Raw genomic sequence first — 15,077 nt, 5'->3', positions numbered from 1 at the left:
GCGTCATCACTCCAACGTCACCTGGGAAATCGCTCCCGTTCCTTTCAGTTACCCTGTATAAAAGGGATTCCTCCGTCCAGTGTCCAATCATATAATTAACACTTCGTGGCCATTAGTCCATCAGTTCATTAGTCCACAATTGCCACAACGTTCTCTCCCTGCACACTGGTCACAGCACAACACACAATTATACAACCACATGATTACACACATCAATAAACAATGATAATTTCCCAGACTGAAATGTGACACCTACATTGTTGTTGGAACTTTAAAAGCAATAGATGTATTAAGTCAATTAAATTATGATCAGCCCCAGGGGGTCTAACAGCATGATAAAGTAAACTAATGCCATTAATGTAAGCATTCATTAAGGCAGCACCTCAGGAAGTTATTTGGGGCACTGAAAGTGGTAGCTACTTCACTTACATAGCCTACACATCATGACTGCTGTGATGTACATAGAATATAGATAGAATATCTGCAATGAACCAATAAATAGATTGCTGATAAGAACTGTCATAATGCAAAGAAATAGTACAAATAGGTTTGTTATTATTCTGCAAATCTCAGAAGTACTACGCATCGTTTCCAGTAGAAACAACGGTAGAGCCTGCCTTTATGGATGCATAAGCACAAGCTTCCACTTCCACTAAGTGTTTCATCATACCACACGGGGGAGACAGACACTTATTTTACAGTTACAAACTACAGATCAGACGAAAGTGGAAAAAAGCTTCCTGATAAGCCTCGCTCAGTGAACAACTATGGTCCAAGAAACGGTAGACAATAAAACCAAACGACAAAGCCCGAGCATCTAGTACTTTGGAGGAGAGGATTTAGGACATTTTCCCAAAAATATGCAGCAAACTATTCCTGAACAGTACAAGTACAAACTTCCATATGGTACAAACCTAACTTTAGCATACTCGCCCTAACCAAAACACCAGACATTTACCAAACCTATGACCAAGACCCCTCCAGCAGTTAGCATATAGGCTAGCTAGATCGAAACATATCGAAATAATCACGGGTAAGGATAGCTACCTATCCACGTTTTTTTTCTAAAGTGTATTGTTCGGGCTACCTACCCATGTTAGCGAGTCAAAGTTTGTCATATTCAGCTATTTCCGATTTGACTGTTGTGCTTAAAAATAAGAATACAATATATCTTACCTTAGTAGAGAAATGATACCGTTCGATTTTGAATCAATGGTCAAACCTACCAAACCCCTCGAGGTCTGTGAATGTCCAGTCGTCTTTGGAATCCTCTTTGATTTGTGATGGACAGACTTCTAAGAAAAACTTCCACGGCATCAGATGTCTCCAGTAGTTCAGCCAGTAAATAACAATGCAAATGTTGCTAATGCCTAATTTCATGGATAGTCTTCACAGGTAAACCACGTAGCAGATCGGAATATATATTATTTTGTATTAAAGCAAGAGAAGGGAGTGCTTTGTATTGAGATAAAAACCAGTCATAAATCAAAATCTACCACAGAAAGTTACTGCACCGACTGTTTGCTTAGCCTGAGACATAACAACATCTGCATGACCTGCAGTACAGTACTTAGTGCACATTAGGTTTATTCTGCCTATTAGAATGACTTTCCTACTTTAGTGTTACAATTAGTGGTTTACTGATACATCCAGGTTTGTTCACCGATCATATTTTACTCCGCTTGTTCCGGCCTATGCCTATTTGAATTAATTCTACTAATACATCTGGATTTGCCATGTTTTTGAGCAGCTCTTGATGACCCCTGTGAAGAACTGGACTGCGCTGAGGACGAGTGGTGTGGCCAGAAAGATGGAGTCTACGGCTGCTTCTGCAATGAGGATCACTCGAAGCCTCATGCTGAGTCCTTTGGTAAGGTTTAATATGACTACCGACATTGTTACTACTAAATGGTTCTACTGCTATTAATATTGCTAGATGTTGGATAGAAGTGTATTATATTCCTCCTTTTTTATTTTCCCATATCACTCTTCCCCTCACCTTATTCAACTCTTTCGACCTTTCTCTCTCCTTCCCTGTTTTTCAGACTCAGTGGAGTACTGTTCCAGCAGCACAGGCACCATGTCTCTGTCTCGCTGCCAGCTGTTTGAAGCAGGCTTCTCGGCTGACTCCCTCCACCTCAACGACCCCAGCTGCAACGGCACACTCCAAGATGGCAGAGTGGAGTTCCTCTTCGACAATGAGAATCACACTTGTGGAACCACTCTGAGGGTACAACAGCTTCTACACCAAAGATTTACAAAATAAGCTATTCTTTTGAGGAGTATTGTCTTGAAGTGTTAATCTTTGAGCAAAGCCAAAATACCTGGAAAAAAAATGGCAAAGCCCCCAACGATTTAAAATATGTTTACTCAGAATTCACAGCAGAATATGGATGAAACTATTGTTGCTTTCTACCAAAGACATTGACCCCTGTATATGCTGTCTGTTGCAACAGAGCAACATGACCCACTTCATCTATGAGAACTTAATCCAGGGGGAGGCCAACTCAGCCGGTGGCCCCATCAGCAGAGAGAGACGGATACAACTGCTCTTCTGCTGTGTCTACCCCCTCACTCAGGCACTCTCCATGAACATGGACATCAACCCCCTGGAGAGGTTGGTTTTGCCATTATGTCCGCACTTTTGTCTCACTTTTTCTTGGTTAGTTTGCAGTGCCTTTCTCCAGTGACCAAACACAATGAAATATGTATAAACCAGTGATTAGTTCATGGAGACTGAATTCTCCTATTCCTCACTCATTAAACACAGTGCCCCCCATCAAGATAGTAGTCTTTCACAATATTTAAAACAAAACACAAACACAGTGCATCAACTACTCCCCCCAAATTAAAGTCCCTCATAGAGGAACTATAACTATCATCAAAGCCTATGCTTTCTGCCTGTCTGAAAATGAACTGGAAAAAACATTTTGTGTTTATTTCTACAGCGTTGTGTCTAAGAAGTTACCAGGAGGTCAAGGAACCTACCGTGTCCGAATGATTCCCTATGAAGATGCAGGATTCTCCCATGCGTTCTCTGGGAGGGTGACTGTGGCGGTGAACCAGCGGATGTACGTGGCTGTCCGCCTGGACGGAGTGGACAGCCGCCAGATCGCCATGGTGATGGACTCCTGCTGGGCCACTCCTGTCAATCAGGCAGACTACCACATCCGTTGGGACCTCATCAGAAACGAGTAATTTGTACCAATGCACCAATACACCAACTCTTCCATATTACATATCTTACTACCAAACTATCACACGTGCCTAAATGAATAAGGGACGTAGAGTTCCTACATATAAAACACATGCTATTTATCCTACCACACTATAACACGTTTATCGTCATCATAATTTGAGTCCTTATTTGTCCAACCTTTTTTCTGTTGCTCATCATGTGGGTTTATACCCTTGTTCATAACTACCTATTGTCCTCACTGTCTCTTTTTCCATATGTTATTCCCCCTCTAGGTGCCCCAACCCCAATGACAACACAGTGGAGATGCTTCAGAATGGCGTCAGCACATCAGGTCGTTTCTCCTTCAGGATGTTCACCTTCACTGCAAACACCTCCAAGGTTTACCTGCACTGCAGCATTCACCTGTGCTTGGTTGCGAGCAACGACTGCACAGCCGTAAGTTCACCACATCTAGAGCACACCAGGAGGGAATCTGACTAGCAGAGTAATGTCAAAGTTTGGCTATAATTGTAGCCTAATATGTTCGTCACAGATGTTTTAATAAAATATAGTTTTGCTGAATTTTTGTCAGATTAGGAGCAAATGTTAAAAACAAAACTATCTTGTTCCTTTTCTCTTCCTGTTTACAGCACTGTTACCCAGGTTACCCCCAGAGGAAGCGCCGCTCTGTTGATTTCCATGACAGCGCCTCCATCTCACTGGGGCCTCTGGTTTGGGCCAGTGGCAGAGCAGGTAAACATGGATAATTCAACACTGACTACAACCCAGCTAGTTAGCAAATGTCCAATGTGTGTGTGTGTGTGTGTGTGTGTGTGTGTGTGTGTGTGTGTGTGTGTGTGTGTGTGTGTGTGTGTGTGTGTGTGTGTGTGTGTGTGTGTGTGTGTGTCTGGTGTGTGTGTGTGTGTGTGTGTGTGTGTGTGTGTGTGTGTGTGTGTGCAGGCGTTTTGATCCTTATATTCAGTGCTGTTAGGGGTTGTTACCTACCTAACTCTAGATTAGAAATCTTCCCATCCTACATTCACCTATTGTGGTCTGAAATTGTTCCCTTGAATCCAAATTAATTCTGTCATCTCATTTGTGTTTTTTTCCAGATGAGAGGGACATGATTGTCCCGAACCCTGTGAAGCCTCGGGTCTGACTGCATCTCTGATAGTCTTGTTCCTCTCTGCTCTCACTCTCACGCCTCTCATCTAGAACAAAACACAGCTACACAATCACCTGGCTCTGACAAACCAACATTCACAGCATTCATAGAACACAGCTACACAATCACCTGACTATGACAAACCCACACACAAAGCATTCATAGCAAAGAACACAGCCAAACAATCACTGCAAAAAAAAACTTTCAGCTATACTGGCTACATCTGAACCTATACTTACAAATATGGCCTATTTCTTTAAATATTAACCATTTGCCTCAATGACGGTCATCTCTGAGATGATCTGACAGTGCTGCACCATTTCCCTTCTGTGGTAACATACAGGAGAGCCGGGTGTCCTGCTGATTGATATTCATTACTGTGAGAACATACCTAGACAATCACCTGGGTCTGGGAAAGACCGACATTAACTGTATCAGATACAGTTACATCATATCAGATGAACCTTCTAGCCATACCAGCTACATCTGAAATGATCTGCATTTGCAAATATATTTCTTTAATATTAACCATTTTCCTGACAAAGTATAGAGGTATACTATTTTCTTGCTGAGCATGGTGTATTACTGATTGAAATACATCCTTTCATGGCGTTTATGGTGTTTTGGGGCAAATTTCAAATAAAAAAGTGGTTACAAATTTTGCATGATCTACCTTATGTTCCTATGTGTGTATAGAAAATACCATGTTTGATTCGACAGTGTTCTCACAGGGGACAAGTATGACCGGTTGGATTCAGTGTCTTTATGATGTAATGTAGTGACTTCATAACTATAGATGTCTATATGTACCTTGCTACAGCTTGGTCTTCTCCAGCTAATCACAGGGGAGGCAGCTGATATCCAGCTACAGACACAAAAGTACATCATAGATGTCTACTGAACCGCCCCCCTTATGTGCCCTTGTCGCCATTGTGCTCTAAAGGGGTTCAGGCCCTGGGCTCATGTGCGTGGAGCAAAACGTTTACTGCCGATTAGAATACTGAGTGGAAAGTTCCATTTAAAACAGAAATGTGACAGTGGAATGATGTTTGACTACTTTGCCATTACAGGTCGTATGCAACCCGAATACACATCCAGTTCATTCTGCACACGTAGGTTTTCAATGATTACCGCATGTCACACATAGATCTGCAGTCACACCACATTTTTGGCTAAATGGAAAGGCTCCCTACAGAGATAAACCTGAGTCTGTTGTACCTCAATAACTGTAAATAAACAGTAAAATTCCAACAGTTATTTTCTATAAAACAGAAATGGAAACTTAAACTACAGAGACGACAGAAACAGCCATTTATTGTTTGTACAATTTAAACTACAGACAGTGTTGATCCTCTTCCTCCCACACATATACGCAAGGTCTTGTTTGCCTTTGTTATGGTCGCACTTAAGGGGGATGATATGACTAATTTCAAAACACTGTTAATAACTTAAGAATGTATTAATCAAGTGCCTTGTATTAATAATTACCTTGTATGAATCATGTGCTTATGTGAGCAGGAACATGGCTTTTCTCTCTGTGTGTAACTTAGATTATTAGGTGCTGACGCTATAACAAATTCTATTTTTAGCCAAAAAAGAACTCGTTACATTTCGCTGTTATCTTAAAATCAGGTGACCTGTATTAAACGCCAATAGGCCAAATAAACATAACAGAAACACATACGCAGAAATAATACAGTACATACACTGCCAGTGTTGTTCGTTGATATTCGGTGTGTGGTTATTTAAATAACAAAAATGTTCTGTATTCAACGTAGAGTCCTTCAAAAGTACAAACATGAAACCAGAGTCCCGACAGGGCGCATATCGGCCTGCTTCCTCGATTTATTTTAGAATCAAGAACGGGTACGTTCTCCGGGTACGTAATCCAATCGTAATCCAAAAAAACACAAATCTTCTTCAAACTCAAAAAATAGCAATGCATTGCAACGAGATAAAAAAAGGAACGAAAATACCGCACTTCTCACCGCTCCGCGAGTGGAATGGATCATCCCTATCTCGGTAATCCTTAACCTCTGATTCTGAACGTTCCAGAGAACACTCTCGGTTTGAATAATAATCATAGCTACAAAACAAAAAAAACTTGTGTGTATAAATATAGCCTTTTGGCTGCTTAGGTTACAATCAGTTTGAATTATCTAGCTTGCGGCCACTACTCCATACAACACCACCACCCCGAGAAAAGAAAACCCTCCCCTTTTGTACGTTCACCTGTTCACCACCGTTCACCTACAGCCCCAGAGCGTACCTATTTAAAGCGACAGCATCCTAATATGTAGGCCTAGGTGATCCCTTTGAAGTCCACGCTCCCTAACGAAGGGATATTATGCACTTATGACTCAGCACTTATGACAAAACACCTAAAATGATGTGAACATCACAACACCACTTAGTCTGCATATGTGTAAGAGTATGTTTGGGTCAGAGGTGATAAGAAGGGTCGAACTGTGCTTCTTTCGACCTTGTGTAAAACTGACATCCTTGCATGAGAGAAAGCATAGTAAGCGTGGTTATCCCTGCTGACAAAGTGTTTTGGCGTCAGAGAACACGTACTTCTTTCTATATAAACCTTGTGTGATGTGTTTAATTTTGCTGCAGTCTGGGAGTGAGCCCGTGCCTCTCTCTGGCCTGCCAGGACGTGGTTGAGCCCGACAAGCTTGTTGTTGTTGAATAAATATTAGGGCTGTCAGCGTTAACGCGTTAATCTATGCGATTAATGCGGCCGCGATTAACGCAATCAAATATTTTAACGCAGTTAGGGCTGTGTAGGCTACGGTTAACTCGCCTTGCTCCTTTATTGATATCAGGTGAAAACTTATGAGTGAAACAATAATACACAAGAAACGAAACACAGCAAGTTACTATTAGATTCATTACACCAAGAATCAAAGCAACAACAGAATACAACACAGCTGGCTAATAAGTGCTAACGTCTGCCACCAACTGGGTAATGAATGAATGGTGTGCTAACGGTCAGATATTAGAACGTAACGTATCTAAATTAATAATAATTACATTTTACGTTACAACGAACTAACACAGTTCATATAATTTAAATAGGTCACTTAAACATATTTATCACAGTGTGAGACAGCTAAATAACTTAGTCATTGTTTTTGAGCGTGCAAGGGAAAGCATCATTTAATAGAGGCTTACTAGACATGTGCGTTACTAACTGTCACAGTTGTCAAAGTAAAAGTCTGTCAACAGAAAGAAATACAATAGTGTGTGCGTGCAGGGATGGATTACCGAACGGGCCCAGGCCCAAGGGCCCCTGAGCTCAGGGGGGCCCTAAACCAGAGCCTCTGGGTGAAGTCGCTGTTATTAACTTTGCTTGCTGTCAATTGTTTTTGGACTTTGTATTTGTTAATATCAGAAGTGGCTTAAATGTATCTCTTATTTGTGGTTGGAAGCGGTGTATTTTGTTACACGTCCTGACCAATGGTTTCATAATCCGTCCATGTGTGCGTGTCCATAGCAACAATACACTACAACATGAAATATTAAATCACTCCAAGCAATATACATTTGCTGACCTAAATAAGATGCTATTTGTTTTTACTTGAGGTTATTTCAATAATTGACAATTTTAAGCTTGGCCTACCATTTTATGGGAGCGATGAGGGACAGGTGGGGCTTGAAAAGCCCCCCTTGTTCAAAGTGGGGAATGACAGAAAAAGTTTGAGAAACACTGTGGTAGTTGAAGATGGAGAGAGCTGAGGGATTGTTGGGCGGAAAGTCTCTGTTTAAGAGCCAAAATGACAGAACAATCGACAAAACTGAAGTTGTATGTAGCATTTGTCAAGCTGAATTTAGCTATCACAGAAGCAGCTCGTCTTTAAGTTATCACCTTAATGCAAAGCACATTAACGATCTTACGATTTAAAAATATATTTAAACAACAGTGTCTAAAATTCACGCTGTATGAAGTGACTACTCGTTAATTTATAAGATTTAGTCTTAAGAAGAAAAACAAACTTTTAATCGCGATTAATCGCAATATGCAACTCTGGAGTCCTGAGGTAACTTAAAGTGAATTTTCACCTAATAGGTGGAGATGGAGGCTTTAAAAATTCAGCTTAAATAATAGCTTTCTCTTCCTCAGGCGGTGACAGCCTTGTTTTGTGTCAAAAGAAGCGTGACCAAACCACTGCTAGTCGTGTGTGTGTGTGTGTGTGTTTCTATCACCAGTAGGGATGAGAATTGATAAGATTTTAATGATTCCGATTCCATAACGATTCTTGCTTATCGATTCGATTCCTTATCGATTCTGTTATCGATTCTTTTTGGGCAAGGAAAAAAAAAAAAGAGTACAAACGGGTTTCTTTACATTCATTTTCTTTTATATAATATTCTCTGAATAGATGATGCACCGCATATACAGTATGTATGTATACATTTACATGTTTTAAATAACCAAAAACAAACCTAAGAATAGGTCAACAAACTCTCAAAGTAGGGTCCAGAGACCCATAGCCTAGGGATCCTTTTCCTTGATGGGGTGCTAGGGGGTCCCAACAAAGTAAAAAAGTATTTGTTTTGACTATAATTCCAACCATAAGTAACAGAATGTATGACTGATTTGGTAATAGGTTTCATACAATTTTTTTAATAAAACATCTAAACTAAAAAATCTCATCAGATGGGGGAGCCTGGAAAATAATCTTTTATATACTTGATATACCAGAGTTTGAGAACCGCTGTGCTAAATAATATTTGAACTTGCCAATTACAGTGCTGTTTTTTTTAAGTGTATTCTCCTTGAACTAACAATACAACTGACATAAACAAATAGTGAAAGCTGGTTTACACAATGAAACCAATGGCACTAACACAATAGACTGTTAGAGTTTACCTTCGATATTAACAGATGAAGCGCTAACGTTAGCCACGCTGCTGTTGCTTGGTTGAGATTCCAATGAGATTCATTAAAGTTATTGTCACTCCGTAGCACTCAAAAACGTGACATTCCTGCAAAGTTATTGCATGCAGTATGGACAAATTGTTAAAAAGGCCACCAGTTGCACCCAGCTGGGGCACCCCACTGTGCAGGCCACTCACGAGACCTGGGGTCCAGGCAGAGGTCAGCCTATCAGCTGATCCCAGAGTTCCGTGGGGCTCGTGCACAGTGGAATTTCACTGACCATTTGGTCAAACCCCAACAGTTTCTAAACGGTTTCAAGGCTCCCCTTCATCTCCACTATATAAGTCCGACCCTCCGATGGCCAAGTTGTCGGGCACAAGAAACTGGAGTTGGAGAGGTCGTGGTCGAGGAGTGCGTTGGACAATTCGGGTTGCATGCATAGCCATTACACTTCATCATTGCCGTGCGTCACTGAGAATGTGAGTGTTTGTGTATATGTGTGCTAGTTATCTAGTCTGTTTCATATCAGTGGATATCATATATGTATGTTTATGTAGTGTGGTAATTCTTCACTGTCTTGTCATGTTTCAATCTGTTAACCAACAAGTTACGGTTGATACGGACCAAATAGAATGTTCACCGTTACGGCACGGCGGCGAGGAACATATCTTCATCTGATTCATAACATTCATCTTGTATATATCATATTCATTCGGGTTGTTCGGGATGGTTCATCTTTACACAGGTAGTTTGCTAGCACAGGACTGGGCGATTTTGCTCATCTAACAGGATTTTTGATGGTTTGCGCATATTTGTGTGCATTCATGCATCTCCATTTATCTCTCCCTCTCTCACCACGTCTGTTTGTTTGTGAGAAATTCCTCTAAAAGATGACACTATCTACTAAATAATCTCTCTGAAAGATGACACTATCTACTAAATAATATCTCTGAAAGATGATACTATCTACTGAATAATCTCTTTGAACTCGTTGGAAAGGTTAGTTATGATGGCGGTGTTTCATTTCCCACAGGTTTTCTTCTACACTGACTTGATGTGGGAAGGCCAGCTGTTGAATCAGGTGAGAACTTATCAGAATTAGTACTAATTCGTGTTGAAGATTAATGTTTGGCTCACCTGGCTGGTGGAAACACCATCACAATGTTTATATCCAAAGAATTAAAGCACAGATCACATGCCTGTGCCCAGCGTTATGCAAGACTTGGAGGAGCATCCACCACAAAAGAATTCCAAACATCCTTTCATGTACAAATACAATGTAAAAAGTAAAAACACTCTTCTCCAGGATCAATCGTGTGTGATATCAAGTCTTTATTTGAATAATTTCCTACAAGACCCACTTACAATAGCAAAGCGGCAAAAACTGGACAACCTAAAATGGACGAAAAACTGAATCTGACCTGTCTGGTGAGTGAGACAAAAAATAATAAAAACATGTTTACATGTGTGTGTGTGTCACAGTGTGTGTGTGTGTGTGTGTGTGTGTGTGTGTGTGTGTGCGTGTGTGTGTGTGTGACAGTGTGTGTGCGTGTGCTTCCTTATCTAATCCATTTGTTGCTTTTACCTGTGGGCTAAGTTCTCTGACTAAACCTGCCTCTGCTACCTAATCATCTGTTTGCATTTGTACTTGTCCATCTTTCTCTCTCTCTCCCTCAGCCTCTCTCTTATCCTCTCTCACCCTCATCCTCTCTCCCCCATCCTTTGTTCCCCAACCTCTCTCTCCGTCATCCTTTCTCTCCTCTCTCTCTCCCCCTCTCAGCCTCTCTCTCTCTCCCCCTCATCCCCTCTCTTCCTCAGCCTCTCTCTCTCTCCCTCATCCTCTCTCACCTTCATCCTCTCCCCGTGCAGCTCTCTCTCCCTCATCCTCCCTCTCCCACATCCTCTCTCTCTCTCCCTCAGCCTCTCTCTCTCTCCCCCTCTGCTGACTCTGTGACCACACACCCTCACTCCTTCATTGTGTTCTTACACCAGGGCATGTTCACAAATACACACACCTTTGCTGACAGTGTGTGGCTGAGCAAAAAAGTTGAAGGCTGAGAACATTTGGATTGTAAAACACAGATGGCCTAGATGGCAAGCTACTCTGCAGTAATTAGGTGTGGTTCAGGTGTGTACAATGTATGTCTCTAAAAACATTCCAGAGATGCATTGTTCCACTAGGTAGTGAAGGAACCGGTATAATTAATCAGAACATGCCATAGTCAATAATTCAATGATCTTATACCTAGTTACAATTGTTACTTTTATTTGGATTTAACTAGCATGTAAACAGTTCCTGGGTGAATATACTTGATTTTAACCAGGGGAGTGAGGTGCGACATTGTCTCGACCTGGGAAAATAAATACTTATTTTCTGCATCAAATGCAAATTAAGTCATAAATGTTATAAAATGCAGTTTTCTGGATTTTTTTGTTGATATTCTGTTTCTCACTGTTAAAATACACCTACTATTACAATTATAGATCACACATTTCTTTGCAAGTGGCCAAACTTGTGAAATCGGCAGGGGTTCAAATACTTATTTTCCCCACTGTATATGCAAACTACTGAAATAGAATATAGAACTAACCAGTGGTCAGAAATGGAACACACAAATTATGAAATTCAAGTTTATCTATTATTACTATTCATTTTTAGTATACAAACCTACATACCATTATTTTTGTTTTTATTATTAAAACTGTCCACAAATATGTTTAATAGTGTGTTTAACATCTATTGGCCCACCAATGGAGGCTGCGTTGGAAATCAAACTTTTGTCAGCATTTTGAGTGGACATTTCATTTGCATTTGTACAGGTGTATTCGTGCACGTCGGGCTGGCCCTCGCAGCGGAACGACAGTTTACAACCGCACCAGTTTATCAATGATAATATTAATATTATTATATTCGAGATGCAACACAAATCTATCCGCTCTCCTCTGAACGAGCTGAGCTTTCATTGATAAACCAATGCGGTTGTCTGCCTCTCCCGAGGCTCCGCGGTCTACTGGTACTCGTTCAAACGGGTAGACAAATCAAATAATAGCCTACACCTGTGTAGGTCCTCAACATAGCAGATATTTTAATACATTGAAAGCCATGAATACTGAAAATGGAATGTTATGCTCAAAATCACCGCCGACTGATGAAGTCAGGATGCATACGCAAGTTGAGTGATTGGCAGTTGGCCGCTCTGTCCATTCGCGCACCTCACAGTTGCGTAGGCTATTGTTCAGACAAGAAGAAACGCTTATCAACTCGATTACTATTGATCTAAACAGAACGAGGTTTCGGCTGTAGCCTATACTTGAAACATACTATTGAGACCATATTCGCTTACATGCATTGCACGCGTGATGAATTGCGGCTTAATAGTGTTTTGAGCCCTCACCGTCGACTTCAAGGCAGCAGCTGCCTGGAAGGCGCATCCCACCCCCTGATATCTATAAATAACAGCTCACCTTTATCTTTTTAACTAGATTTGTAAACAGGTCGCGATCAATATTTTGCAGTACAATAGGCTACCTTGGTTAAAAATCGAATTACGGTAGATGCATGCTAGCATTGCGCTAAATAATTAGACAGCTAACATTAATTAGTGGTGTTAACATAAAGTCAGTTTTTGTATATGGCATTAATATTATTCTAAAACACCTTCACTAGTTGTTTTAATCAGATTTGTAAGCAGGTTGTAAACAACATTTTTGAAGTGCCTTGGTTTAAAACAGCTAAAAGCTAGCTACATTAAGTTGCTTGCTCAAATCTCAAATTCAAACCAACGTATTCTCTAAACTGGCAAGCTTGGAGCAGCCTCTGTTCAATGATTGGCTCAGGGGTGGGAGGTGGGATGCGCCCTCCAGGCAGCTGCTGCCTTCAAGTCAACGGTGAAGGCTCAAAACACCATTAAGCTGAATTGCGCCATGAATGACAGCTTTTTTTATTTTTTATTTTTATCGCGGACTTTTTTTTGCCTTAGGCGCTCCGGATTTGCTGTAGGCGCTCGGGAAAACGGCTTAGGCGCGCGCCCAATTTTTCTCTATGCAGGAAAAACCCTGGAGGGAGGATGGATCTGAAAGTCTCTGTCTCACAGTGGTCGACCGCCATTCTTCAAGAATAAACCTGGATCCTGACTGATCAAACCTAAGACTGAATCTTCAATATATGGTATAGATTATATCCCATCAATTGGAGGTCCCACCACCGAGATATTACTTCTTGGAATTTTGCTGAGATTTCAGTTCTGCTGTAAAGATCCTCTGTACCCCGGTTGACACAACGCTTTGGTAAGTAAACTTACCTAATCTTGGGAAATATAAGAAGTAGAGTCCTGTGTAATAACAGAAATCTTATTTTATTTTACTTTAATTTTTTATTGTGATTGTCTTAGAAGTTGACAAAACACTCCTAGTTTTCCGGGTATTGGTCCGAGGCAGTCTGAGCTGTGCTTGTTGACATACTCTACGTGTTTTACTTACCGCTCAGATAGATTTCCCAAGAGGATAGAAGTGTTGTGATCATAAACGGGTGTTTGGAAAGGGATCTACAGCATTTTTAATATTTGAATTTAGAAATTGTTCTAGGTCAATTTGTAAATTATTTACATTAGATTGTGGAGATTCAGTTCTTGGATTTGACCAGTCATGATTCAAGACATGAGATTCCTTTAAGTCCAGATTTCACAATGCTTTTGATAAAGTCAGATGTTAGACCGCTAAATGGTAGACTGTGTCATTTCACAAAATAGTTACAGACATTTCTCACGCATACCACTTAATTCACACTTCAGGTACAGCCACGCCTGTGACCTTGATGGCCCATTAAGCTGAAGTGAACCACACCAAAGCCACATAGCAAGACAGACTTTAAGCATTTGTTTTGCCTACACATTGATTTTCTTAACCCAAGTTAAAATCATTGTATGAAGTGTTACAATTACGAATAATTGTAAGCATATTTTTAACGGAAACAAAGTCTTCATCCTTAGTGTATGTGTTTAAGGTACATGGAAAATAAGATGCCTTTTTCGGAAACCGTACGTGATCTCACAGCAGCAGACGACTGCTGTTAGATCAAAACGGGGATGAGTTGAGCTTCAGAGAGAATTGCAAAAACAGAACAATAGGTTCTCTTGTAGATCCTACCAGTAAAACATACCTTAATAAGATGATAACTGCAGAATGTGTTTTCTCAAAACAGGTTTTAGCTGCTGAATTTCTGACTTCATCAAATGATCCAGGAGCAATGAATGAATTAAGGAATGCCTTAATTGGTTTGGCATTTAAGTGCCATTGGAATCTGGATAAAAATGGATTTTATGAAATAACTGTAACTCTGTAAACAGATTGATTCCTTTCTCTTAGGGATGGACACATCTGTCTCCTGAACAAGCGAATGAATGTGTGTGTGTGTGTCTGTAGGCTGGCCAGCCGTCGTATGAATGAATGAATGAACTTACAGGACTGTTTTTAACCTACATGTGACCACTGTCTTTATCTTCAGGTGAAATGGTTTTAATTTCTTTCAAATCCCTACTCTCCTTTTCTTTAGTTGGTTAGTATGCGTCTGTGGTTTTTACTGACATTTGCTTCTTCTTGAACACATGTTTAAACCTGCTTTCACACTCATTAGCATCCAAATGGCTAATCTGGGCGCAGACCTAGCTTTCTGCAGTCTTTCACACCCAATACAAAATGTCTATTGTCTGATGTGTTGAGTATGCTAACAGGCTTCCTGCCTCATGGAGATGTTGGCCGGTATTATCTTTTTCTGAGATCTCGTTACAGACAGTTTTTAGGAATATGGAGAATAGCGATGACAAAAAGGAAGCAACATCTCGCCAAGGTGT

At 40.6% G+C, this 15,077-nt stretch overlaps 1 protein-coding gene across 1 annotated transcript; it reads left to right on the top strand.

Moving 5' to 3' along the window:
• Positions 1-860: 860 nt before the first annotated feature.
• On the top strand, positions 861-3,707 carry LOC116218623 (uromodulin-like). Its single transcript, XM_031561119.2, has 6 exons — positions 861-906; positions 1,751-1,870; positions 2,046-2,230; positions 2,457-2,617; positions 2,949-3,194; positions 3,472-3,707. Exons 1-6 carry the CDS (start codon positions 861-863, stop codon positions 3,677-3,679), a joined length of 966 nt encoding a protein of 321 aa, XP_031416979.2. The 3' UTR covers positions 3,680-3,707.
• Positions 3,708-15,077: the final 11,370 nt, after the last annotated feature.

The sequence above is a fragment of the Clupea harengus genome, chromosome 1 (assembly GCF_900700415.2).
Source record: "Clupea harengus chromosome 1, Ch_v2.0.2, whole genome shotgun sequence".
Lineage (NCBI taxonomy): Eukaryota > Metazoa > Chordata > Actinopteri > Clupeiformes > Clupeidae > Clupea > Clupea harengus.
The sequence above is the reverse complement of the archived record's forward strand: the minus strand, read 5'-3'. Positions and strand labels throughout refer to the sequence as shown.

Coding starts and splice junctions, on each gene's coding strand:
- LOC116218623 (XM_031561119.2), top strand. CDS start 861: ATGCAGCAAACTATTCCTGAACAGTACAAGTACAAACTTCCATATG. Junction 907..1,750: donor CAAGTACAAACTTCCATATG/GTACAAACCTAA, acceptor GTTTTTGAGCAG/CTCTTGATGACCCCTGTGAA. Junction 2,231..2,456: donor CTTGTGGAACCACTCTGAGG/GTACAACAGCTT, acceptor CTGTTGCAACAG/AGCAACATGACCCACTTCAT.